The 25,452-nt window shown below is 42.7% G+C and overlaps 1 protein-coding gene across 1 annotated transcript in view; it reads right to left on the bottom strand.

The window, feature by feature from the left end:
• Window positions 1-18,207: 18,207 nt before the first annotated feature.
• Window positions 18,208-25,452, bottom strand: part of rbms3 (RNA binding motif, single stranded interacting protein) — a 211,351-nt gene continuing 204,106 nt past the window's right edge. The window contains exons 12-14 of the mRNA XM_030741526.1: window positions 21,635-21,724; window positions 19,764-19,888; window positions 18,208-18,383 (exon numbers count right to left, since the gene is read on the bottom strand). Coding sequence (XP_030597386.1) covers window positions 18,380-18,383; window positions 19,764-19,888; window positions 21,635-21,724 — 219 coding nt within the window. The 3' untranslated portion in view covers window positions 18,208-18,379. The remainder of the gene's footprint in view (window positions 18,384-19,763; window positions 19,889-21,634; window positions 21,725-25,452) is intronic.

Consider the following 25,452-nt stretch of genomic DNA (forward strand, 5'->3'; position numbering starts at 1 on the left):
TAATCAGTATTTACTCAGGTTATCTTTGTCTAACATTAAAATTTGTTTGATGATCTGAAATATTAAAGTGTCAGAAATGTGCAAAAACTAAGAAACCAGGAAGGGGGTAAACACAACACTGTAAGTTGGCCTAGAAGGGCTTTGTAAATAAACAAAAAAGGCATGATATAATTTACCTTTGGACAGAAACCATCTGTCTGTTTTCCACTGCATTCAGTCTTTATGCTAAACTAAGCAAAGCAATTCTGGCTATAGCTTCATATTTAATAGACACGTATGATTATTTTAAAGTCTTTTGATCTAACTCAGTGCTGTCAGTGTACAGACTACTTTACAGGTTTTACTACATAAACACAGAAAGTTAATTTGAGACTTTTCTGGTCTTTCTCCTAACCTCCCATCAGCAGTGACAAATGAAGACTCCACAGAGACTATGTTATACAGACTATATATTTATAGTGACTACTCATCCAGCCCTCCTCTTTCATCTAATGAGGCCCCGAATTCCAGATGTTCTGACTGCAGCAGCTGCCAGCTGTATCCGTCCACTGTGTCAGCACTTTCCACACTTCTCGTATCTCTGTCTTTTTTTCTGTTTCGGTTCAGAGTCTCACGAAATCTTTTTTTGTAGTTTCACGGAAAAGTAAGGAATGTCCTGGCACTCGGATGCAGCATCATTAGCCACAGTCTGCACACTGCCAGCTCCAGCCTACACGTCTTAATCTTCACCGCTGTGTACACTTGTTGTCCAGCTGGTGCCATGGCAACCAGGCTGCATTTTGCTAGACCTTTGCCATGCTATTTGGAGTTAAAGAGAGATGCACACACATTTGGGCAGAAAGACGGGAGGAAAAGCAGTAAAGAGAAGCATTAAAATGCCAGAGCAGCTGATAAAGCAGTGAAATGTTGGATGAGGCACTTCTGTATAGCTCTGTTGTTCTTCAGTGATTGTCTTTCTATGATGCTCGGCCTTTAGCACTCATCATTAGCCATTTACAAGCTCCACCTGAGGATGCACCGCTTGTCAGAAAATAGGCCCCAACTTGCTTAAATATTGGAAAACATTACAGTCGTAACTGTGTTATTAAAAGCAAACCAAATTGCTTCTGGCAACATAAGCTGGGCCCATGTCCAAACACATGGAATAAAACAACTACATAACACGCTGTTCTTATATAAACTCAGCAATAAAGCAGATTTTTAGAGGACAGCAGATGCTTTAGGCTCAGTTCCTTTGGTGATCATGTGGCAGACGGAACTAAACAACTTTTACGTGGCTTACACTGAGCGTCCATGCAACTCATGCAGGCCTACACATGTCCGGGCATCCAAAATGTCAGCATTAAATGAGTGAAGATTGTCTGCATGACAAAGTATCCTCGGGCAAGATACTAAATCCCAAGTTGCTCTCCGATGTGTAAACTGGAGTGTGAATGTGTGTGAGTGGTAGATAGAAGGCACTCAGGTGTAGGAAAAAGTGCTTGTATGAATGGGTGTGAATGGGTGAATGAGGCATGCTGTACAAAGCAACTCTATATAAGAACCAGTCCAGTTACCATGCTCTGTAGTTGCTGCCGTCATTATCACACACAGCACTGCAAAGACAAACAAGTGTTGCCCACACTAAGAATCAAAACGCTCATCAACAAACTGCTGCTTGAAGGTCAAACTGAAATTGTGGACCAAGCTGAGTGGTTTAAACCTTTTAAACTGTCGATGTTGCAGCAACAACAGTGATTTCAAATGTTTTTTTTTTTTTTGCTTCTGCCTCCAAATAATTCAGCTGTATCCAAACCTGATTTCATTTTTGGTGGCAATTTCCAGCTCAGAATTGGATTCACTTCAAAAGCAGGACACTGAAGTAGGACCATTTATTTCTGCATTCATTGAAACGACAGTCTCTAACCCTAACCCTTTCACTGTGATCGAGAGAAAATCTCTGGTTTGATGGTTCTTTAAGGACAAGGACTCAAACAATAGAGGCTCAACCTCAACTAAACGATGCTCAGTTGGCACTAACGGGCCCAAAGTGTGCCACAAATATATCCCCCACACTGTTACACCACCAGCAGTCTGAACTGTTGATACAAAGCACGATGGATCGATGCTTTCATGTCTACGTCAAATTCTGACCCCATCATCCGACGGTCACAGCAGAAATCAAGATTTATCAGACAAGGGAAGGGTTTCCAATCTTCTCTTGTTCTAATTTGGTGAGTCTGTGTGAACTGCAGCCTCAGTTTTCTGCTCTTGGCTGACAGAAGTGGCAGGGGTGTGGTCTTCTGCTGCTCTACCCCATCTGCTTCAAGGTTTGATTATTGTGCTTTCAGAAATCCTCTTCTGCATATCTTGGTTATACCGAGTAGTTATTTGAGGTGCTATTGCCTTCCTGTCAGCTTGAAGCAGTCTGGCCACTCTCCTCTGACCTCTGGCATCAACAAGGAATTTTTACCCAGAGAACCGCTGCTCACTGGATGTTTTCTCTTTTTCAGACCATTCTCTATAAACCATAGAGATGGTTATATGAGAAAATACCAGTAGATCAGCAGCTCAGACCAGACCTTCTGTCACCAACAGCCGTGCCACGTTGACTTAAATCCTCGTTCTTCCCCATTCTGATGCTCGGTTTGAACTTCAGCCGATCTTGACCACATCTACACGACTAAATGTGTTAGGTTTTTGCCATGTGATTGGCTGATGAGATATTTGCATTAACAAGCAGGTGAAGAGGTGTACCCGAGGAAGTGGCGAGTGAAAAGATACAAATGCAAAGGCAAGTATCCAACAATGATCATGCAAATGATAGAAAAAAAAGTACTTTTCTGACACTCATATAAAACATTGTATTCATTTCACCACTGATGCTGTGACACTGTTACTGCTGCTCCAATACTCTCCGAGTGGGACTGTTTTTACCAGAAAAGGTTGGAATTTTCAGATGAAACTGGAGCAGATGGTTTCCAGAGAAATGTCTTAGACAGTTAATCTCTTCCAACTAGCTGTTGACCTAAACTTTGTATAAACACATAGATGAATAATGATGTAAAATGAAGTAATAAATTCATATGGGTTGACTAGATTCCAAAATATTAAAACAAAAGGCACATGCAGACGTGTGCAGCACTTGCTGTAACCAGAAGGCTCAAAAACCAAACTGTTTTTTTTTTTTTCAAACTTGTTTTTTGTTCCATTTTTTCCTTCATATCCAAATATTTGAGTCACATAATCTTTTTCCAGTTTTTGACAATTTCCTGTCTGGAGTCACTTTCCTTTCTTAGGAACATAAATAGCCTGAAGAGTCTCAGAAGAAGCCTTCAGAAGAGGAGCCTTTAAAAACAACAATTAAACCCACAAATACTCAGGACACCCAACAAGCCAAATATACTGCTTCTTTAATCAGGGCAGCAGTATCCACTGGTGCTAAAACAAATAGAAGGAATAAAGGATTTATTCTGATTATTATTTGGCTATTTAACATGATAAAATTGCATCAGGTAACACTGTGCCAGTTAGTTCATTAGTTGTCATGCACAACATCTCAAATCTTTATAGCTTTACATTAGATACATTAGTTAGAGAACAAATGTGCTTTTTAAAAACAGAGATTTCAAAATGATCCCAAACTAGGTCATATTAGAGGTGAGACTCAACTTTAAGGCCACGGGCACAGTCTGAAGCTCGTCTGTAAAAAGTCACTGTAAAATTAAAGTCTCTTTAACTTTGTGTCCTATGAAAATGCACCAAAATAAAAAGCTCAAACAAAACTTTGAGCTGAAAGAAGACAAAAAGGTCTGCAGATCGTTCTCTGTTTGGTGCCACTGCACCTCAACGCCGATGAGACTGTCAGGGTGGGAGCATAGAGTCACAAGTTTTACTTGAAAAGGTTGAATTTTTCACAGGAAACAAGACCAGCTGGTCTCAAAGGGAATTTTTTTCCACAGTTAGTCTCCCTCTTTTGGCCGTTTTGCTCTGTTTTATCATGAGGTCTTATCTGTGGCTCACACATGCCCTCCTACACACAGACAAAAATTGATACAAAAAAATGGGGTCATGAATTCTTGTGGGTTGGCAACAAAAAATACAGACATGCTTGAACAAAACGTGGCACATGTAGACACGTCCAGCGCATGTGGGAACATTTAAGAAATTTTCAGGCCCCCGTGTCGAGTTTCTTTGTTGTTCAGGAGTGGGTTAGTCTGCCGCAGCCATAACATGTGTAATGTACCATAACTGCACACATTAGAAAATATTCTACTGGACTCCAGAAACACAGCGAGCACAGTGAGTGGGTCTAAGCATGTGTGAGAAAAAGAACGACAAAAAAACCCCCTTTGCAGTCCCATATATGAGCTTAAGCTGTGGAAGGTGTGCAGGTCTGTGTGTGCAGGGCATGGCCCACTGACCCAGAATAATGAGCGCTCATTTCTTTTCTCTGCTCACAGTCCACGGTGCTTTGCAAAGTCTTAAATCCAGAACCGCCCCAGTCAATCAACACCAACCTTCCACAGACCTAGACACAGCACTTCTAACGAATTTATAGCGAGTGTGGTATTTCCTCTTCTTGTTGCCCTTAACCAAGTCCACCTTCCATTGTTATTCTTGCTGAAGAGGGCATGACATTTGGTATATGCACCATTCTTTCACCGAGCTCTCATAACGCGCCGCCTGATGAGGGCAAAGGGTTACCCAGATGACAGATGAAACGAAGATCGAGCGACGCGGAAAGCAGGAGGACCAACAATGACATTTGCAGCTTTACTGTATAATAGGAAATGCGAGATAAAGGATAAGATAAAGTAAATCAATTATCACACCCCACATGGCTGCAATCAAAGCTTCACAGACAGAAAAGAACAGCGCAGATATTTTAGACAGCAATGATTGCAGCTAAAAGGTCAGTGCGTTCAGTTTGTTTACTTATCTAATGACGAGCTTTTCATTTAAGGCTGCGAGAAATAAAATGAGAACATTTTCTTCAAGTTTAGAAAATATTCCTCAAAAAAAACAAGGGTCTGCTTATCTGCACCTTTCAACCACATCTCGAACTTTCCCTGCTGCTGAAGATTATGTTTTATGGCCTTACATAGCTTGCATGAATTCCCATTACAGTCCCACAAACCTGCAGCTGGCCCCTGGAGCATGTGTGGTCTTCCTCTTCTTGCCAGGAAGACTGTTTATTCACCTGCACACTCTTGCTGTAGATCACTTCCCTGGGCCTGGGAATGATAGTGAGCTATTAAGACCTCATCCTGCAGTCCTTGAGGTCTGATGGCTGCAGGGGAGAACGGGGGGAGGTGAATATTGATTCTTCACCTCTTCTGGGTATTTTTATGCTCATCCCTTCTCTCCCTGGCCTCACAAAATTTTGCATCTCTTTTGGAATAATTCCCATTGGCTTGCAATAACTTTTGGACTGTAATTGTGCATTACTTACAACCTCCAATTCCAAAAGAGTTGGTATGCAGTGTAAAATGTAAATATATGTAAATAAAAACAGAACACAATGATTTGCAAATCTCATAAATCCATTTATTCACTATGGAAAAACACGACATATGCTTAAATTGAGACATTTTACCGTTTAATGAAAAATATTAGCTTGTTTTGAATTTCATGGCAGCAACATGTTTCAAAAAAAAAGTTGGGATGGGGGCAACAAAATGCTGGAAAAGTAAGTGTTAACTGCTAACAGGTCAGTAAGATGATTGGGATAAAAAGAGCTTTTTAGAAAGGCAGAATTTCTCAGATGGGCAGAAGTTCACCAATCTGCAGAACAACCGAGTTCTTTCAGAATAATGGTCCTCAAAATAAAATATGTTTTCTATGTTCTGTTGTGAATGAAATGTGGATTCATGAAATCTGGGAAATCATTGCGTTCTGTTTTTATTCACACAGCGTCCCAGGTTTTTTTCTCTGGCTGCAATGCACGAGTCTGTATCATCACAGCTTTAAAGAAGCAGAGGACCCAGTTCACTCAACTCTCTCAGCCACTGCTACAGGCTGTAGCTGTGATTATGACTGCAGCCATGTGATGACATAGCTGTTGCTGTAATTGCGGCTGCGCTTTGGTTGTTAAGCTGCGACACGTTTGTTTATAATGGAAGACAAACGACACGCATGGTTTCTGTCAGTGCAGCGAAGTGACACAACTGAGCCGGGCGAGTTTGTTAGATCTGATTAAATACCACAAGACTAGGTTTTGTGTGGCAAACCATTGCTTTACTGGTAGTTTGTCCAGTAGAGTAGCACTGACTCCAGCAAAGTCCAGAGCACCTGTAGCTGCAGACGTGGGTAAAGCAACACAAGGTTCAGAAAACAAAGATCTGCACTGTGACCCTTAGAGAGCAGCGGCGCGTACAGCTCAAAGCCTCTGATCGCCTAAGCATGCTCATTTAGTAAATACCAACATTTAAAGCACTGAGCTGAGCAGTAAGTGAGACTGCAGTCAATTTTAGATCTTGGTGAAAGTCCAATCATTTCGACCCTTCCTCTACACTTTAAAAGCTGTGACACACCCCTTAAAACCCCCCCAGCTTGTTAAAAAGTGATCAGATAGTAAATAAACTGGGCGGCCAGCTCAGTGAAAACCCAACATCAGCTTCAATCATGAGAATTTTATGTCCTTCCTGTCTTTCCTCAGCATCTCAGCTGCTCGAGGAAACACATGTTTTCCTTCACGCTGACTTTTAACCTCAAGTTACCTCAAAGGATGATTCTGGATTATTACCAAGTTTAAACGTTTGACAGGTTGTAAGTTCAGATCAGTTTTTGCGTACAGAAGATTAAAGGACTTTTTCTCCTCCAAAACAGACATTTTGACTTGAAACTAAATCAGCTATTCAGCCATTATAATAATAATACTATTAAAAGCCAGTTTTGTCCACGTTCCTTAAAGCAATTTTAAAAGCTGAATAAACTCAAACGTGTCTGAAACCTTCGCCGGCCTTTTCAAATTACTGACAAACTCAAACGGGGTTGGTTACACGCAGGTTAATGACAAAAAAAGGGGCATGCATGGAGTAGTGCCTCTCATCATATCCTCAATTAACACCTATTGTCATCGGTTTATTGGGAGCAGAACTGGGCCCTTGGCACAGACCCACAGCTACGCCACCTGGGGAACAATGCCTTCTGTGCAGCCCCCAGGATCTCAAGGGACACAATTGTTTAACTAATGTCATTGAAAACTTCAATAGGCTTTGGCCGTGCTCCCAATTCCTGCAACACAATGATAGTAATCCATCATGGGAATGTTGAAACGGAGCTGCTGTCTGAATGAGTGTGTTGTCACATGGGATTCTATTGTGGTCGAGGGGCAAGACATCCATGTTTTTCACTTGTTCTCCTGTTGGTTTGAGCAGCGCATCTGGCAAAGACGTTTACACCTTGCTTAGTGTCGGATTTGATAAAGCTCTTAAAGTGGCTGAACATCTTTTTGGAGCAGAACTTCACAACAAGCTGACCTAATAAAGTCATAATCACTAAGATAAGAGCAAATGATTGCCTTTAAAGACTTCCAGCATACGTGGAGCAACATCAGTATTCAGCTGCAATCACATCTCTGGTTAGTTAATAGACAGAAGTCATATTTTTACTCTTCAAAGGAATTGGCTATGTTCAGCAGCTAGTCACTAACGGTCTGCAGTTTAATGCTGGGTAAGTAGACTGCAATGTGTTTATGGAGTTGTTAGTGAAAACAGCTGTGCGGCGATGAGCTGAGCGGGAACCGAAACAGTCAAACTGAAATAACAATAAGCTAAAAAAAAAAAAAGGGTCTCCAAGCTGAGAGGAAACACAGAGTCAGGTGATAATCACCACTCGCTGATGACCAACAAATGAAATAACATAATAAATGTGTCATTTGGCTCTTCTGTCCAAAACTGTTACAGATGATGCTGGGGAAAAAAAAATGGTGGTCAAGCTTGGGCAGATATATAACATGGTTAGAGAAATGATGGGTTAAAAACAATTTAATTTAGTTTTGGGGTCACGTATTTTGGAGCTCTTTAAAAAAGTGACCCCCCCCCCCCCCCCCCTCCCAAAAAAAAGGCCTTGTTCTTGTAGCTGTGACCATCAGTTTATTATAAAACATGAAAGTGGTCCATCTCTCATGTTAAAGCCATCAGCCAGTTGTTTAACCAGATTATCTAAATGAGCCATTCCCAAATCTTAAAAAATAAAATAAATTAGTAGCAGAAATAACACAGCTTCACAGCACAGGGCAGAGAGGCTTTCTCCCAGCAACCCTTCCAAACAAGCCATACTTCTTCAGTCTTTTTCTAATTGTACTCTAATGAACTTTAACATTTAACATGCTCACTGAGGGCGATAAAGTCAGAGATGTAACTCTTGGGTTTTTTTTTGTTTTTTTTTTGCAGTTTGTCTGAGAACTACGTCGTCTGATCTCGCAGGCTGACGATCAATTTATCAAATGCATTTAATTAGCTGCATCTGACTGTTACTTACTGCCTTAATTCATTCAGCAGTGAGGATGTACTTAGTTTTTCACAGGACTGCATGAATGGATCAAAAACAGGACAGATAATTAAGAATAACAAAGAACTATCATGTTTAATCGTTAACATTTGACAGTAATTTCAAACCTCTGAAATAAAAGTTATTATTTATTGTAAAATACCAGAGGGCTGTGATCAAAACCACCCCTTACGAAGGCAATAGAGAAGGTGATAACCCTTTAAACACGCAGGAAAACTGTGTGTGCAGAACAAAACGCAGGAGTCAGCTTATAATTATTATGTATTAACCTCCATTTTCCTCTCCCAGTTTAAGTATGCCCTTCTTTGCCCCACGTCACTTATTACGTCAGTGATGTCACTGCAGCCCCGCATCTCAGCAGTTAAACTAGTGAATACAGACACGTGATAGTCGCTGGCCAAGTTGTAGTAATTATGCCGCATTAGTTTTTACTCGTGTCTGCTTTCTAGAACTATTACTATCCACTAATGCTCCCTGAATCTAATAGAGCTAGAAGGTGTATAAAGATGAATCTTGTATTCTTCACCTAATGAGATATCCATATTTAGTTTTGTGTAATGAGGCTTTCTGGCCCCGTGTTACATTCATATATTTTCAGGATTAAAAAAAAAAAAAATCCCCCTCACAACACACAATCCCCCTCTTGGGTATTATTTAGATTTTAGCCCAGCAGTGCAGATACTCCTTTTGGTTAATTATGTCTCTCTTAGCGGAGTCTATAATAATAAGGAAGCAGCAGGTGTGTTTGTTGGTGCTGATGATCACAGATTCTTAAAAAATGCTTGCGCTGCATCTGGAAGTTTGGGGGTCATTAAAGGTCCCAATCAAGGCAATTTTACTCAATTCTCGAGATCGATCGGGAATAAAATCCACTGCGTGCAACTACCCCGCTTTACCACCCCGCAGGTCTGCACAGATCATTTGTTGGGAGGCAGATTGATATCCTTTACAACCAAAATAACAGTAACATCTAATTACTGCTGCTTGTTTTGTGCTACGCGAGTCATGTTTATTACATCAACACAATTTGGAGAGCGCTGGGCTTGCAATCAAAGTGCCCTGATGAAGACATGCAGCAAAACAAAGCTTATTAAAGCTTGTGAACTAATTAACGTGCACCAGTTTTTCAACATTTCTGTCTGTTTGTGCTTCTACAACATAATCCTTCTCACTGAAGTGACGTCTTGCTGTAATGTGGGTAGTTACTGTACTGTTTTTTTAAAAGAAACCCCAGATTCACTCTCTCATTCATATCTAAACTCTAAATAGATGTGGGATTCACCGCTGGATTTATCATCAGCTCCTTCATCAACAAGAAGTGCTGCATCCAGGAACCCCTAAAGGAGTGTGTTTATCCTATATAAGTGTGCATCAAGCAATTTGTACTGCAAGTAGGGCAGATATATTTAATGCATGTCCAGGCTCTTCCTTCCCAATCACTGTATATATTCAGCAGATGCTTGATGACAAGGCTGGTTGTGTTGTTGCGTTGCTGAGTATCCCCCAGTGGAGATGTCCTTGATCTGTATCCAGTGTTGCTGTTTGTGTGTGTGTGTGTGTTTTTAAAGCCGAGGTTCTCACTCCTCTGTGAAATATACACAGAAGATAACATCTGTGTTGGTATGCTGCACTCTTGTGGTGCTCAGCTGCTACATCTCTATAAGTCCAGATAAGGAGGCCGCCTGGTTTCAAGGGAGTGAGATTCAATCTGTGGCATTTCACTCGATAAAGGATCCCACTGCATTTGCCCAGATTTAGCAGCCGTGCAGCGTGTGGTGGAGAAAACCATGGCACCTCAGAGGGCTCTCTCAGAGAAGTTAAATGTTTTAAATTGCTGTAAATACACCACAGACAGTTATCTCTGTTGAGCGCTGAGCTACTTCTGTATACTCAGAGGAAGGAAGGAAGGAAAGAAAGAAGGATGCTGAAGCTGCAGACAGTCAAATCAAGTGCATTCAGATGCGCGAGCGTGCACTCAGTCCTAGCAAGTCAATTGTACTCTATTAAGATGTCCTTTGTCTTAGAGTACTGGTCCTGTTGCCTCGATCTTGTAAAGACGTCTCAGGTAGCAGCTACTGTGCAGCGGTGGTATTGACAGTACAGGCGTCCTAGGAGTTGACAAGGACAGCAATTGATTGGGCCTAAATGAGAGTGAAGAGGAAGATTGATGGCCATCGATCCACTTCCTCCTCCAGCAGAATCCTTCATCTTTGATTATGACCACTTTACGTCCAATCAAGTGTATAGGAGCAGTGATGGGGGAAATCCCATCGAGAGGTATTAGCTCCATTTGTGAAGGCTGTAATTATGAGAGGATGTGAGGGCCCAAGGTCAACATGCAGCAGGTGCCATCAGCCTGGTTCATAATGACAGGGCTTCCTCTTACTTCCCACTGCAATTTAGTCATATAGATAATAGGCTGTGGGAGAGATGGCGTGTTCTGTGTGTGTGTGTGTGTGTGTGTTTTCCTCGGAGGATACTCGCCGCATAATAAATGTTTCAGTAATGATGGCTCGAGGAGAGGGAAACAGCTAGCTGTGATGAAACACAATCAATTGTTGTTGCACTCTTTGATGCTTTTTTCCACATTTTTTTATTGAAAGCTTCATCAGAGAGAAAAAAGAAAACAACTCATAAAATCCAAATCCTAACATCCACAGATGTACAGATAATTTCTCCAAGATCACACACACTAAGCAGCGTGTGCGAGGCGTGACCGTGTCCTCCTCGGTGCTGAAACGAACAAAATTGGGGGAAAGAAAAAAAAAAAAAAAAGAACAAAAAGGAGAAAACTAATAAGAAAAAAAAAAAAAGAAAAAATTAAAAACCGCTCTGCTGTCCTAATAAATAGCTCCACTTTTTATCTGGTAAATGAGTCCCATGCCTAACGCACTTCCTGTGCCATCTATCTCAACATGCTTGGTTGGCCATTTCCTGGCGATTGTTAAGATTCTGGATTTCGCAGGGAGACGTTTGAACTCCACAAGGGCCGCGCTGGCTGGCTGAGTGGCAGAGCTCCTGGGGTTGTGTGGCCAATCGATCAGCTCTCATCAAAGGTGGACCGAAGCATCAATTAAAAGCACAGGGCCTCGCTCTTGCAGGGGGGTAGCCGGAGCAATTTTCCCACTGCATTATGTGTTCGTAAAGAGCGTGTGTATATGTGTGAGAGTGTGTGTGTGTGTGTGTGTGATTGTGCTGGTCTGTGATGAGTTATTGAGCCACAGTTCTCCTTTACACCCAGTCTGCGAGAGTGACTCTGAACTACTGTTTTCCTAACACACACGACAATCAATGAGGAATGGCTATGACTCCGTTCACAACGAATGAATCCACAAGAGCCTCATGAAAACTGAGCATGACGTGCAATACATCTAATGAGTTTACTCCTTTGACAGTGTGGGAGCCACACCACACAAATGATTTTCTGGGGCATGTCAGATTTAGGGAAGGCGGCAGTGATTGTGAGTAATTGTGAGTAAGGGACGGATTGAGTTTTTTTTTTTCTTTTTTCCTTAAAGGCAGTGAAATAAGCACCTCGCCATGAAAGACTTACACCAGAGAAAACCAGGCTGTAGGTAACGTCTCAAGATCTGTACTTCATTAGCTATCGCAAGCTCACATAAGATCAGAGCCATCTTGTAGAGAGTGTGAGGAAAGAAATCACACACTCTCATTTCCCCATACTCGCTCTAAACATACAGCATTTTTCATCTTCCCGCATCAAACAGAAGTTGGAACAAAATGCTGAGCATCTGATTCAGTTTCTTTAAGGGTTCAGATGAGTGAGATTTAGACAGAGACAGAAATATCTAAACATAAACGTGTTTAGACAGAAATTTAGGTTGTTGATATGGTGATTGCAGAAACTTTACGACGACTTTTTTTTTGGCACACTGGCAGCAACTGTTTATCCTCCTGACAGCTGAGTAGGGAAAAGAGAGGTGTAAAGAGCACAAGTGGGGCCCATAATATGAAAAACACGCCAGCATGGATATTACCCCTCCAAACTGCTGTCCCTGCTCAGTCAGTAGGTGTCACATTGGACTACAATCCAGGGGCCTGTTTCACTACAGCGATTTGTGAGGACCCAGATGGTAGGATTCACAAATGATTGCTGCTCACAAAATTTTGATTCCAACAGGACTCTCACATGCTCGTACGCTGAAGGAGCAGAGAAGGGAAAAATGACACTGCCAAACCTTTTCTCAACTGTGGATAATGTCTCCTCCTTTCTACACTGGATGGCCACAAGAGGTCCTTCCTTCCCTCCAGAGTCCTACAAGATAGTTTCATTCTGACGTTCTCATTTTTAAGTATTGGTTTGGTATCTCAACGGTATTGTAAGAGATCACAGGACACGGGGGCAGCGGTCTAAGCACAGATGCCCACACCTCCCTCTCCGCAGCCACCTCCTCGAGCTCTTATGGTGGGACACTGAGGCATTCCCATGCCAGCCGAGACACAATCTCTCCAGGGTCTGCATCAGGGTCTTCTCCCAGTTGGACGTGCGCCAGACCCCTCACCTAGTAGGCATCCTAATGGCCAAACCGCCTCAGCTGGCTCCTTTTGAAATCATGGTGTCTTATTACAAACTGCAGGCTGCAGATGACATGTTTGGTGAAATGGGGCCCCAGCACCTTAAAGTAGTGATGATTTCCTTCTAAATGCTGAAAGGGCCGACTGCGGCTACTCTGAACTTCAAGAAGGGGAAAGTTAAGGATGCAGCTGGAGGAGTGACAGTAAAGTACCGCACGTCGCGCAGAAAACTTGAGCACGACAAAGGTATAAAATGATGAGCAGCTGTGTACAAAAGGAAGAGTCTGTGTTGGTGTGATGGACAAAGAAAGGGTAAGAATGTGCTCCTAATTAGCGCGGGGTCACGCCGGTCACCTCCTAGAGTCCTGCGCAGGGAACACACTGCTGCACTGAGACAAAGAAACTAGAGGCTAGGGCCACTTCTGCCCGGCAACAGGAGCTAATGATCACCCCCTCTTTTTCTTCTTACACATCCACTTTCTCTCTGGGTATGGCTGGCTTCTGGTTTGTGCTGACACATGGGCTGAACGGGAGCAGTTTTCTGCTCCAGCCTCCTTAAAATTGCAGGCATGCCCTCTGTACACTTCGAAGAAGGTATTTGTATTCTGAAAAGGTACATTATGCCATTGTGCTATTAAGAAAAAGCCATTTCTGTTTGTTGGGTAATCTTTCAGATCTATGTGAAATATTGGTACTGTGCACTAGTAGCAAACACCTGCCTTAACATCTTTTTCTTTCTTGAATTTCCATTAGCAAAATAGAACTGATATCCTTTTGTTGTGCATTTTTTTCCATAATCTCTTGGCTATTTGTAATCCCATTTCCCATAATGCCATTACTATTGAATCTCAGGCCATTTGTAGGACGCTCTGCTCTCTGATGTGCAACTCCTGCATTATGAGTCCTATTAAGCTTCAAAATGTCTCCTGTACTCTATAAAACAGCAGCTGTAAAAGTCTAGAGAACTCGGTTTTAGCTATGCTGTACTCATAACCTTGCTAAAGGTTGAAACATTAAGACAAACAACTCTTCACATACACGCAGACACACACACACACACATACTAGCTTAAAACTGGTAAAGTGTAGCAGCTCTGTTGTTTCATCAGGACACTTAAAAATGAAAAGCTGTGAACAGACGAGCAGCGTTGGCACATCCAGGGAACCCTAAAGCTCAGCAGTGAGTTGCTAGCAGTTGGATGTGGAGGGGACTTGTTCATTGGGAGATAAGAGCAAATCGTAGCCTGAAGGCGACTGAAAGCAGATGCTGAGTGGTAGATCAGATGAAAAGAAAGGGCCGCGTGTTGATGTGACTGGATAACTGTCACTGAGGGATGGCCTGAACGACGCGTCTGGCTTCTGATGTCTGTCGATGGATGGAAGACAGGAATCTTCAGCAGGTGCTTGCTGTGTGACTGAGGGAAAATAAAATATGGCTTTAACAGTGTAGTTCACTTCAGGAACTCTCTTTTGTGTCATCAAGTGGACAGGCGGCCGGTTAAGATTGAGCTCACAGCCAAATGATCAACAGTGGCCAGCTCACCACAGAAAATCACCACAACACAATGAAGGCAGAAGCCCGAGACAGCTTCATCTTTAGCACCATAGAGTAGCATTTCCTCAGCACAGCTTCTTTAACAAGCTCGTCCATGTGCTTTGCTTTGTCAACAACGACACAGATGATCTGGAATTATTTGGAAGCTTTGTTAAAAAGGCACTCAAAGTACAGTCTGATTGTTGCTTACAAAAATCACCATGCACGATGACATACCGTAGTTCACTTTGTAATGTGCACACTACCAGTAGCACTGGATTTGAATGAGTCACATGAACTGCAAGAGCTCAATTGCAATTGTCACCAAACAAAAAGCTCCCTCTCTGTCTGCAAGAAAGGGGTCTTTTGAGGGACACGGGAGTGGATCCTATTGCCCCGAAGGGAGACAAATTGGGCCCGTCAAGCCTCATTGCGAGAGTGACTGAAATTGGTTTGTGGTTCTGCTTCTGCACCATCCAATAAAGAGAAGAAACCTCAGAGAGAGAGAGCGTGAGAGACGGGAGGAAGAGGGGGAGGATGACAGCGAGGGAAAATGAGAGCAAAGGAGGGTGGCTTGACCGTGGCACATTAATGGTGCTAGTGAAGCCGCGGTTCTTTTTAGTGCTGCAGCACCGCAGTCGGGGCCGGGCGGGGAGGCCACGGGTGAACAGAACACAGATGCACACAGCATTCCCGACACACACACAGAGGCTGCTGTAATGCAGGCAGAAATGACCCACAGGCAATTTCTCTGGGGACAATCCACAGAGATGAAGTCACTGAAAAACCTCACGCAGCTCAGAGATGGAGAGACTGGATCAGATGAGATGGGGTTGTTTGTGCAACAAATTGGGACAACTAAGGGTGTAACTGACACTCAGTGGCAGGGTTGAGGAAGAAGCTGCCACGAACATCCTGTTATGGCTGGTAAGAAGCCTAGTTACTTCCCACAGGTGTGCTGACTTTTTACAAATGATCAGGAGGACGTTCAAGAGAAGCAACCATTTTCTTGCTTTTAAACTCTCGCCTTCCATGCTTTGTTAGTGTCACAGTGATGGCAGGTGGTAGTGATGGCAGTCTTATTATACAAACAATATCAAGCAAAGTGACTGGTTTCCACATATCCACTCAGTTAAAATGTGATTTAAAGGAATATCCATCCATACATCCATCTTCGTCCTTTTATCCAATTCAAGGTCGAGGTGGGGCTGGAGCCTATCCCAGCTGCCACAGGATGAGGCGGGGTACACCCTGGACAGGGCGCCAGATCGTTGCAAGGCTAAAGGTGTTATTTTTGTATGAAACAAATGAGATACAACAAGTTAATCAGGGACTTAGGTAGAGGTGCTGCAAGGTTTTCTGCTCCAGTCCAACCAGCTGCTGGTTGCAGCTTCCCATTTTTGACTAAAGCAACATGATTATAAACTTCTAAAGAAAACGATTAAGGTAATTTTCCCCAAATGTCCAACGACTCCATTAGACATTTGTACTGGAAGAAAAAAAAAGGCTGCTTTGGCTGCCATACACACGGGGTCAGTGCCATTAAGTGCCGTAAAGTTTAAGCAATCACAACTTACAGACTTCAGTTTTGTTCCTTTTTGGGATCAGTTCAAATACAATATGCAGCAAACATGACTCCACTGATATTCTGAGCACATAAATATGAAATATAAGTGACCCACATATGTCGAGATGACCTACTGATTAACATAAGGTCAAACAGCAGCAGGGGGATTCCCACTGAAGCTTAGTACACTGAGAAATGGCTGAGATAGTTATGGTTGAATCAAAGAGAGAAAGCGAGACGGAGACAAACAGACTGAAATTAGCTGGAAGCGATGCGTCAACGACCACTTGGCGGACTTAGCAACATTCCCCAGTCTGATTCCTAAAGTTTTCCCTGCAGGATTTGAGAGAGAGAGACAGAAAGGTGGAATGCACCCACAGTGTGTGAAAGCAAAGAGATGAGACATACAAAAGAAATTAAAAGACAGAAAGAGGACTTTTGATAGAACTGCCACTGGTTGTGTCACACAATTCAATACTGTCTGATGTGTGTGTCTGAGTCTGCGTATGCATGTTCCGATATGTGTGCACGTGAGCATGTGTGACAGCTCGGGCAACTATGAAAAGTGTTCTTAAACCCGGTTAAGAAGGATAGTAAGGACTGGTCCGGCCATTAAGGTCAAATGAAAAGAAAAAAAAAAAAAAGAAAAAGAAAGAAAAAAAAAAAATTGACAACAGCAACAACAACAACATCAACATTAACATCATCAACAACAACAACAACATCAACAACAACAAAATCAAACTGAAAAATGAAAAGGAAAAAAAAAAAAAAACCCCAAAACAAACAAAAAAAAACTAAACTCTGGTTCAGAGTGTCTCTTCATCTTTGGTATAAAAATGGCCATCCATGGGCTGCATTTGATCCACAACTAGGAAAGACTACAGAAATTGTCAACAATTTCTTCTATTGCTTTTGCACTGATTGGTTTAAACCATAAGCTCCTACTGAATCTAACATTTTTTTTTTTATTTTACTGCCAGAATTTTTTTTTTCTGTAGTTTTTTTTTTCCTGCTCATTTTATTATTTTTTTTTTCTTCCTTTTTTTTTTTTTGTGTGTGTGTGTTTGCGTGTGTGTGTGTGTTTTTGCAGTGTGACAAGCAAAGCGGGCTAAAAACATCTTAAAGCTCATAAAAAAGGTAAAATGTGGCAGATAAAAAGCACTAATGTCGTCGACAGCAACTTTGCCATGTAAAATAATAATGACAATAAAAAACAAGTTCAGCGTTTGCAGCAGACTGCATCCTGCAGGACTGCAGCACATTTTCGTATGTTTTCTTTTTTTTTTTTTTTTTTCCTCAATGTGAAAAATCTCTTCAAAGCATCACCCCCACCCCCCCCCCCCCCCCACCCCACCCCGAGTCTTTTCTCCCCCAACAGACATTTTGTTTACTTCTGACACTTAGTTACCTCTGACATAATAATTATCAAAGTTTTCTTCTAATGAAGAAAAGAAAAAAGCTCTTCTCTATTAAATCTGTACAGCTTATGTGATAGATTCTTTTTTTTTCCTCTTTAGAACAATTCATCTAGTGTCTTGTACCCTCCAAGCGGTCCAAGAGACTGTTTTTGTTTGCTTTCTTTTTTTTTTTTCTCCTCCCAACGTGACGTCAGACTTTATCTCTGTAAAAAGTTTCTGGCGCCGTTCAAATTAAGGCCATGAAGATTCAAGAAAGAAAAAAAAAAAACACTTTGTTTTTTGAATATATCTAGAAAACTAAGATTTAACACTAGAACATAAAAAAAAAAGACAGAAAAGAAACTGTAGCTTAATATCTGAGGAAGACAATCTCTGTGTGTATCTCAAACTTGACTCCCCTTTTCTAATTACAAAATAAACTTCATCGCCTACCTGCGCATTCAACCTTTTTTTTTTTTTCAATTTTCTAATTTTTTTCCTTTTTTTTTGTTTGTTTTAATTAGTTGAGAATTTTCTTTGAGAAACTTTTCAAGCTTCAGCCCAGCCCTTCAGGCAGGTTCCCAGACTAAACAAATTCACTTCTTTGCACTGTGCCCAGCAACCCCCCCCCCCCCCCCCCCCCCATCCCCTTCCTCAGCAATCTTTGCCTCCTTCTTGATTTTTTTTTTTTCTTGTAGGCCAGGTAGGAAATGAAAAAAGTGTCTCTTTTTTGGTGCCTGGGCAATCTGGAAGCAATCTCTTTCTTCTCTCTTTTCCTCACATTCACAGTGCAGCCACCTTCTGTCTCAAGGCAACGCTGTCACAGGAACATTCGCTCAGGCCGTTGCTATCTGATGAAAGAGGAGAAAGAAATACAGAGAGAGGGGGTGGGGGTGGGTGGGTGAGAGTGAGTGTGTCTGTAGGGTTGCAGCTGTAATCAAAGCACAATTTCACAAACGCAGCAAAGCAATAGAGCTGACAGCTGACAGCTTAGTCAGAATACTGAAGCAAAATGACATGCATTAAAGAGTTATGATTGGGTCAGAAAACTAAAAAAAAAAAAAAAGAAAAAGTGCTGCCAAAGTGACGAGCAAAACGGCAACAGCAGCCAGGAATCATTTGAATCATTGTATAATGGCACTGCGTTTCATAGTACTCTGCCTTTTTGAGTTCTTGTATTAAGTCCTGCGCTGCTTCACAAAAACCTTTGTCAGACAGAAATACTGTGCAATTTTCACCGCTTTTATCATCACAAACACACAAGGAAGACTCACTTAGAAAATTCCTGCATCTCTGCTTATGTAATTTTGTGATATCTCTCTATATATGTGGTGATTAAACACATAAAACTGTGTGAAAAGTCAAATGAGAAATTGTACTGGATAATGTAACCCAAAGCAACGGTTTATTTTTGGCTTATACCTGACAAATCAAAATGATGGCCATCTTTCAAAATTTTTGTGGGTTTGCAAAAATTTGTTTTAATTACAGAAAAGAATCTTAGTAATGTAATAGCCATGACTGTAGGAAGTAACCGATTTATACTGTCTCAGTTTATATACTGCAAGGTTATTTAAATAAGATTGTTATTAACTGCTAAACCCTGGGAAAACAAAGCTTTTGTGCACAATTATCACCTACGAGCCACTTCACATTTCAGTTTAAAGGCTGCCTGGTCTGATGGCAGGGCCAGAATTTGGCATGGATCCATTCTGCCTTATATTAGCAGTTGAGGCTCCTGGTGGGGGTGTAATGGAATATTTGTGGTACACTTTGGGCCCCTCAGTATCAATTGAGCATTGTTTGACTGCCACCGTCTACCTGAGTATTGATGCGAACCACGTCCATCCCTTTGTGACCCCAGTGTACCCATCTCCTGTTGGCTGCAGGATAACGCACCATGCCACAAAGCTGGTGATGCTATGGTGATGCTATCATGTCAATATGGACCAAAATCTCTGAGATATGTGTCCAGGATCTTGCTGAATCTGTGCCATGAAGAATTAAGAGGGCTCTGAAGGGAAAAGGGGGTCCAACCAGCACTAGGTGTACCTAATAAAGTGACTGGTGAGTGCATATATGTTCTCATTGTATATGCTGTCTTAACGACCACTCCTAGTACTTAAATTTTAAAAAATGTTATTACATTTAAATAATAAAAAAAAAAATCCATGAAGAGAGAATGTGATGTGTAGAGAAGGTTAGCAGAAACTGTCTCCTGCTGGACGTACTTGGACTGGTATGAGTAAGCAGGAACATGGTCAGTAGCACTGTCCACCTGGATCTGTTGCTGCTGGCCAGCCACCTCCTGTGATGAAGGAGCCACTGTCTGGGGTGAAGCGTCTGTCACCACTCCCTGGACAGACACACACACACACACACACACACACGGAAATGTGTAAACTTGGAAGAAGACAAGCACGTGGCTGTATCTAGTAAACTTCTCCTTCTGTCTACTCTGTGTTTACATTTGCGGTGTTGCATGCCTGTCTGTCTTGGAAAAGGGATGGTTCTTCTGTTGCTCCTTATGAGGTTTGTCTTATTTGCTTTCTGTAAAAGGATTTTTGGTGAAGTTTCATCACTGTAATCAAAACTCTACGGATAGAGAATATCTTTTCTGCAGACATAATACACACAATTTGATTTGACTTGACATAAAAGTATACCAAAGAGCATTTTTTGTGCATTCACTTCTCAAACTGACAGACCCAATGGCAGGTCCATCCACTCTAAACGCATAACTTCATTTAAAGTAAAAGAGTTCTTCCATCCAAAGATGCCAATATTGTTGAGATGAATTGCATACGCTGTAGAAGTGCAACCAAACAAAAAAGTGCTGTCTTGAATTTTACGTTTGCTTCATGCACTGTAACAAAAAATACAAAGAGCATTTTTATTCTAAGAAGGAAGCTGTTAAAATGAAAGAGGAATATGAAGGGGATTAAAAAAGACATAAGATGCACAATGTGTGCATGAGACCACACCATTAATGAAAAAAAGATTTTTTTTGTATTAACTAAAATTAAAAAACTCTGCCATTTGAAGTCTGTATGGGATAGAAACTTCTTTAAGGATGGCTGTGTACAATGAATTCATCACAACAGCCTCTTAGCCTTTTTATGTGTCTAGCAATACAGATAGCCACCATCACTGAGTCATCTCAATCACCTTTAACAAGCTCTCAAGGATACTGCGTCCTGTCCATACATCAGCCCTCCAGACACTGGCTGATACAGTGATATACGCCCCGCTGCTGACGCTGGCACTGAGAGGACAATTGTGAGGATGAAATAGGCAAAAGGTGCCGTGGGCTACACTACAAGTACATCTCTTTCCTCCACCTCGCTTCTTCATATTGAAGACTGTAACTTTCTGATGGGGGGGGAGGGGTGTCTGGGGGGGGGACTAATGGCTCTGTCAGTGGAAACTGTCATTGTCCGTTGCTGGTGGGCTAAACCAGAGCTCTCGCCGCTGATGGATGTGTGCGTGTTCCAGCTATCTACCAGCCTAAACCGGCTGTAGGGAGGGAGAGAGAGAGAGAGCGAGACAGCACCGCCGGCACTGTGTCTCACTTCAGCTCCTGTCATCTGATACACGACTGATAGTCCATCTGAGTACGACCGCACTGTCAGCCGCCAGACAGCTGGCCCGCTCTCCTCGCTGGCCTGCCTGCCTGCCTGCCTACCCACCCGCTCTCCACGTTCATCATTTCTCAGCCTGGACTGCCCAAACCTGCCAGGAGCTCAGACAGCCGCCGAGGAAGTGAGAAAGTCTACCCTGCACTTCAAATGTCTTTCCCAAATACTATAAAACTTCTGACTCATCTTGCTTTGCTTGCAGTTTTGATCCTTGTTATTTGCTGCTGGTACGAGGTCATTTGTTTAGAGGGAATAAAAGCAATTTGCACCATGCTTCAAATGTAATTTGTCAATTTAATGACTGCTTAAGTCTATTGATGTGGCGAGCAGGTTTAGAAATGGCGAAGGGAGTGCTTGTGGGTGGAAGTGAGTAGGCTGTTAGTACTAATGATGTCCTCCTTTGCGTAAACGTCGACAGATTTTTAATACTTGATGAGCACCGTGTGCATGCATGCGGGTCTTACTTCGACAGGGACAGCGGTTGGAGGCACAGGAGTGTACTGGGGAATGTAGGTCCCTTGCATAGGCGCCGCAGCGGCTGCAGCAGTCATGTACTGAAACGGAAACAAAAGACACACACACACACACATATCAAAGTCATGTGGAAATTCCTGCTACACTGATTGAAATGACAAATTCCAATATATTAACCAATACATGCCTTCCACATATCAAAACAAAAAACCAAACCAAAACAGCCCCCCCCCCCACATATGATGATTCCCTAAAAGACTCAATCACTGTAATTACTCCCGTAACTATCGGGGGTGGCAGACTGCTGTGCCGTCAGCATCCTTTGGAGGGCGCTAAAAGAATGTGTGTACATGTTGAGAAGAGCAAAGCAGATCAGAAGAGTATGTATGGGGGGAGAAGGAGGAGGAAGAGGAGATGTCCTGCTGTCCCACCAAGACTTCACAGGCAAGCAAATGCACTGGGCCGCAGCTGAGAAGATATTACAAAAAAAAAGACACCAAAAGGGATGAGGAGAGGGAGAGAGAGGGAGAGGAAAGAAAAAGCAGGAGGTCTGGTGCCCGTGGCCTATATTCCTTTAGTCATGCATGCTCTGGCTTTTAACCGGGTGCTAGCTTGCTCCAAGATGGCCATTTTACAGGCGTGACACAGGTTTGGTTACATGACAGCCAGGGGGCTTTCACATGCAATATGAATGAAGACACGGCACTTTGTGCAAAGCCTTTTCTGTAGCTTGCTGTGAGTGCTTTGTGTGGTGGTGGTGGTGAACACACACATACACACACACACACCAGTGTGAACCTGATTTGCCAGTGTGTGTGCTTGTTTTTAATTAGCACATGCCTGTGCATAAAAGATGACTTATCACTATGTGTTTGTCCAACTGTGCACGTGCAAGTTCTCCTGCGTACAGCTGTGTGTGGGATACATACATACACGTGTGTGTGTGTGGGTGTGTGTGCGTCTCTCTCTGTGTGTGAGAAAGACAGACAAAGACAAAGAGGCTTGGAACGATAATGCTGCAGTACAGCGCCAACGGATGTGATCCCAGATAAAAGCCACCAGGCTGCCTCTCCCTCTGGCCTCCTCTTCCTGCTGCTTTTCCGGACCAAGTGAAAAGGGAAGTACAATCCCTTTCTTTCTGTTTTATTTTTCCCTTTGCCTCTTAGTCCCCCTGCAAGTGCTAAAAAGCGTGGCGGCAGAATGCAGTAGGAGTCAGTAATGGAGGAGCTGTGCCGGGCTGCGAAGCCTTTCTTGGCCGTGGGCCCGGCGGTGCTGGTGAAGTGTCATTACCGGCAGCGTTGCTAATGGATCGGGTACGGCTCCACCGCTCACCGCTAATGAGAGCAGCTAAAGGCCATGGACATGGGTGATTAACTCCCCCCACCGCTGCTACACATGGCCAGGAGGATGCCCTGGGATGTTAGTATGCGTTCATAGGCGAGCGTGGCTGTGTGGGTCTGGGTAGGGGAATTTAAGGTTATCACACCTTCAAAGCTGTCACACTCAGGATAGCGTGAGGTGGCATATCCAGACTTCCTGACACATTACCACATTACCTCTCTGTGTCATCCCTTCTTTCCTCTCACCTTCCTGTCACTCTCTCTCTCTTTCTGGTTCGCTCTCTTTCAACCTGCTATCGTCTAAAAGGGCCTATCAGATTGTTGAAGTGACCTTCTCCCTGGTGGATCAAAACCATGCATACCAATTTTCCTCGGGACTTTAGGTCTTCGCCTCTCCACCCTATTAACTTATTCAGCCAACTCACCTGTGAGGGCTGCATGAAAGCAAATGAAGCAAAGTAGGAGATAATTAGCAATATCAAAATCTCCCTGTCATAGGGAGAATGTCCATTTGAAAGGTTATATTTCTCTGCTGGACTGCAAAAGGAATTTAAATTAGATTTAACAAGAAAATTTAATAAGATAAGATTTTTTCTTTTACCATAACCATTAGTTAACCTATTTAATGTGGCAGGTTGAGCAAGGCATATTTCTTCAGTCGCTGCTGCGGCAAGTCAGGGGTATGTCAAGCGCGGCTACAGATAATCGAGTTGCTATGGTGATAAAGATGATTTTTGTCCAATTTCAACACTTTCAATACTTTGCTGTCCATAGTCAGGGGACAGGTTTGGGTAATATAAAGCATCCCTAATTGGCCATAAATGGTGTTTCACTTTCCAAGTCACACATATACGTCTATGCACATGCACACATACACACACAACAGTGCCTGAAGCAGATGGCGTGTGCGTATGTTTGATGAACAGGAGGCCTGAATAGCTCCTTAACGAGACTGGTGTGAGCAGACTCCTTAAGTCTCTTCTCTTCCGTCACTCTCCATGACATACACCTATAACTACAGTATAAATTCAGACTGCAATGCAGCAACACCAGGATGAAAATCCATAGCATAGACAGAGCCACTCTGGTCCAACAGTGGTTTGGGCCTCTGCACCACAATGATGTATAAGACGATTTAAGTTTTGGTGGGTACGAGAACGAGGAGACAGCTTCCTTTTTGCATTCAGTTCTCCCACATCAATAAGAATTTCTCAGCTTTTGGTGGAATGTGGCACAGCGCATTAGCATTTCTAAATACTCAAATAAATCTTCTGCCTCGTGGCCTGCCACTCAAGCTCCACATCTTTCCGTCTTCTCTGTGTTGACACTCCGTTCTGTTGTATCATCTGCAAGGTGAAGGATAATAGCTGGCCAACCCCAGAACATCCAGCTACTCAGTGCATGTTATTAATGGGTGTGCGGCGTGGGGGGGGGGGCTCTGCTGACTACTGATCTAACAGTGGCTGTGGGGCTCCAGTAAGATGTAAACAACTGGAAATGCACACCAGTAGTTGTGAATTAGAGCACAGTCCCACTTCACTGTGACAAGCTCTTCATATCTTCATTCCTCAGGTTTGTTAAGACTGCCTACATAAATTAATACTTCGTTTCAGCACTGTGCATAGATTTGTTACTTTTAATATTTACATCTCACTCTCAGTCTCCAGGGTATTGTTTAAACTTTTTGACCACTAGTGGAACTATCCACTGTTTCCCACAGAATTACACTGTTTTGTAAGGAGGCAGGGGGTAATATGCATACATGTATGAAAGTAGAAGCTGCTGCTGTGGGTTCTGGTTGGAGTGGCCCTCCAGCTCACAGCAGGTACGAGGACTACCGTCGCCAGCTGCAGTTTAAGATGGTGGAGCTAGAGTCTGTCCGACCGCAGACTCCTGCAGCTACATGACGTTGAGGACCAGAGCCCGGACCTCAACATTACTGAAGCAGCGTGAGATCATCTTGACAGAGAATGGCATAAAAGGCAGCCAACATCCAAAGAAGAATGTCCTTCAAGAAGCCTGGAGAACTATTCCTGAAGAAATTAGAAGAAAGCTTGCCTAAGAGAGTTCAGGCTGTGTTGAAGAATAAAGATGGTCATACCAAATACTGACTTTCAAGCTCTTTGTTTCGTTAAATCGCTGCACCTATTTCCCATTAGTCTGGAAAAAATATAAAGAAGTAGCAGAAGGGGAGGTCACTGATCCAAGATCCAGCTTTTAGAGTCAGGATCAGACCAATTTCAAACAAGCTCCAAAAATGTCAAAAGAGAGTAAACCTGCACTAACTAAAGCTGGTTCAAGAGTATTGCATTAAACAAAGAACTGCTACAGCCTTGCAAGAGTTCAGTGGTACGGGGAATCACCTGAATTGCAAGAGGAAGAAGAAAGTGCGTGCTCGTCAACTTTCTCTGCGTGGGTAAAGTTGACCAGTCATGCACATGCACAGGTGTATGTAGAAAGATATGCCC

This window comes from Archocentrus centrarchus, chromosome 11 (genome assembly GCF_007364275.1).
Source record: "Archocentrus centrarchus isolate MPI-CPG fArcCen1 chromosome 11, fArcCen1, whole genome shotgun sequence".
In the NCBI taxonomy this organism is placed as follows: Eukaryota; Metazoa; Chordata; class Actinopteri; order Cichliformes; family Cichlidae; genus Archocentrus; species Archocentrus centrarchus.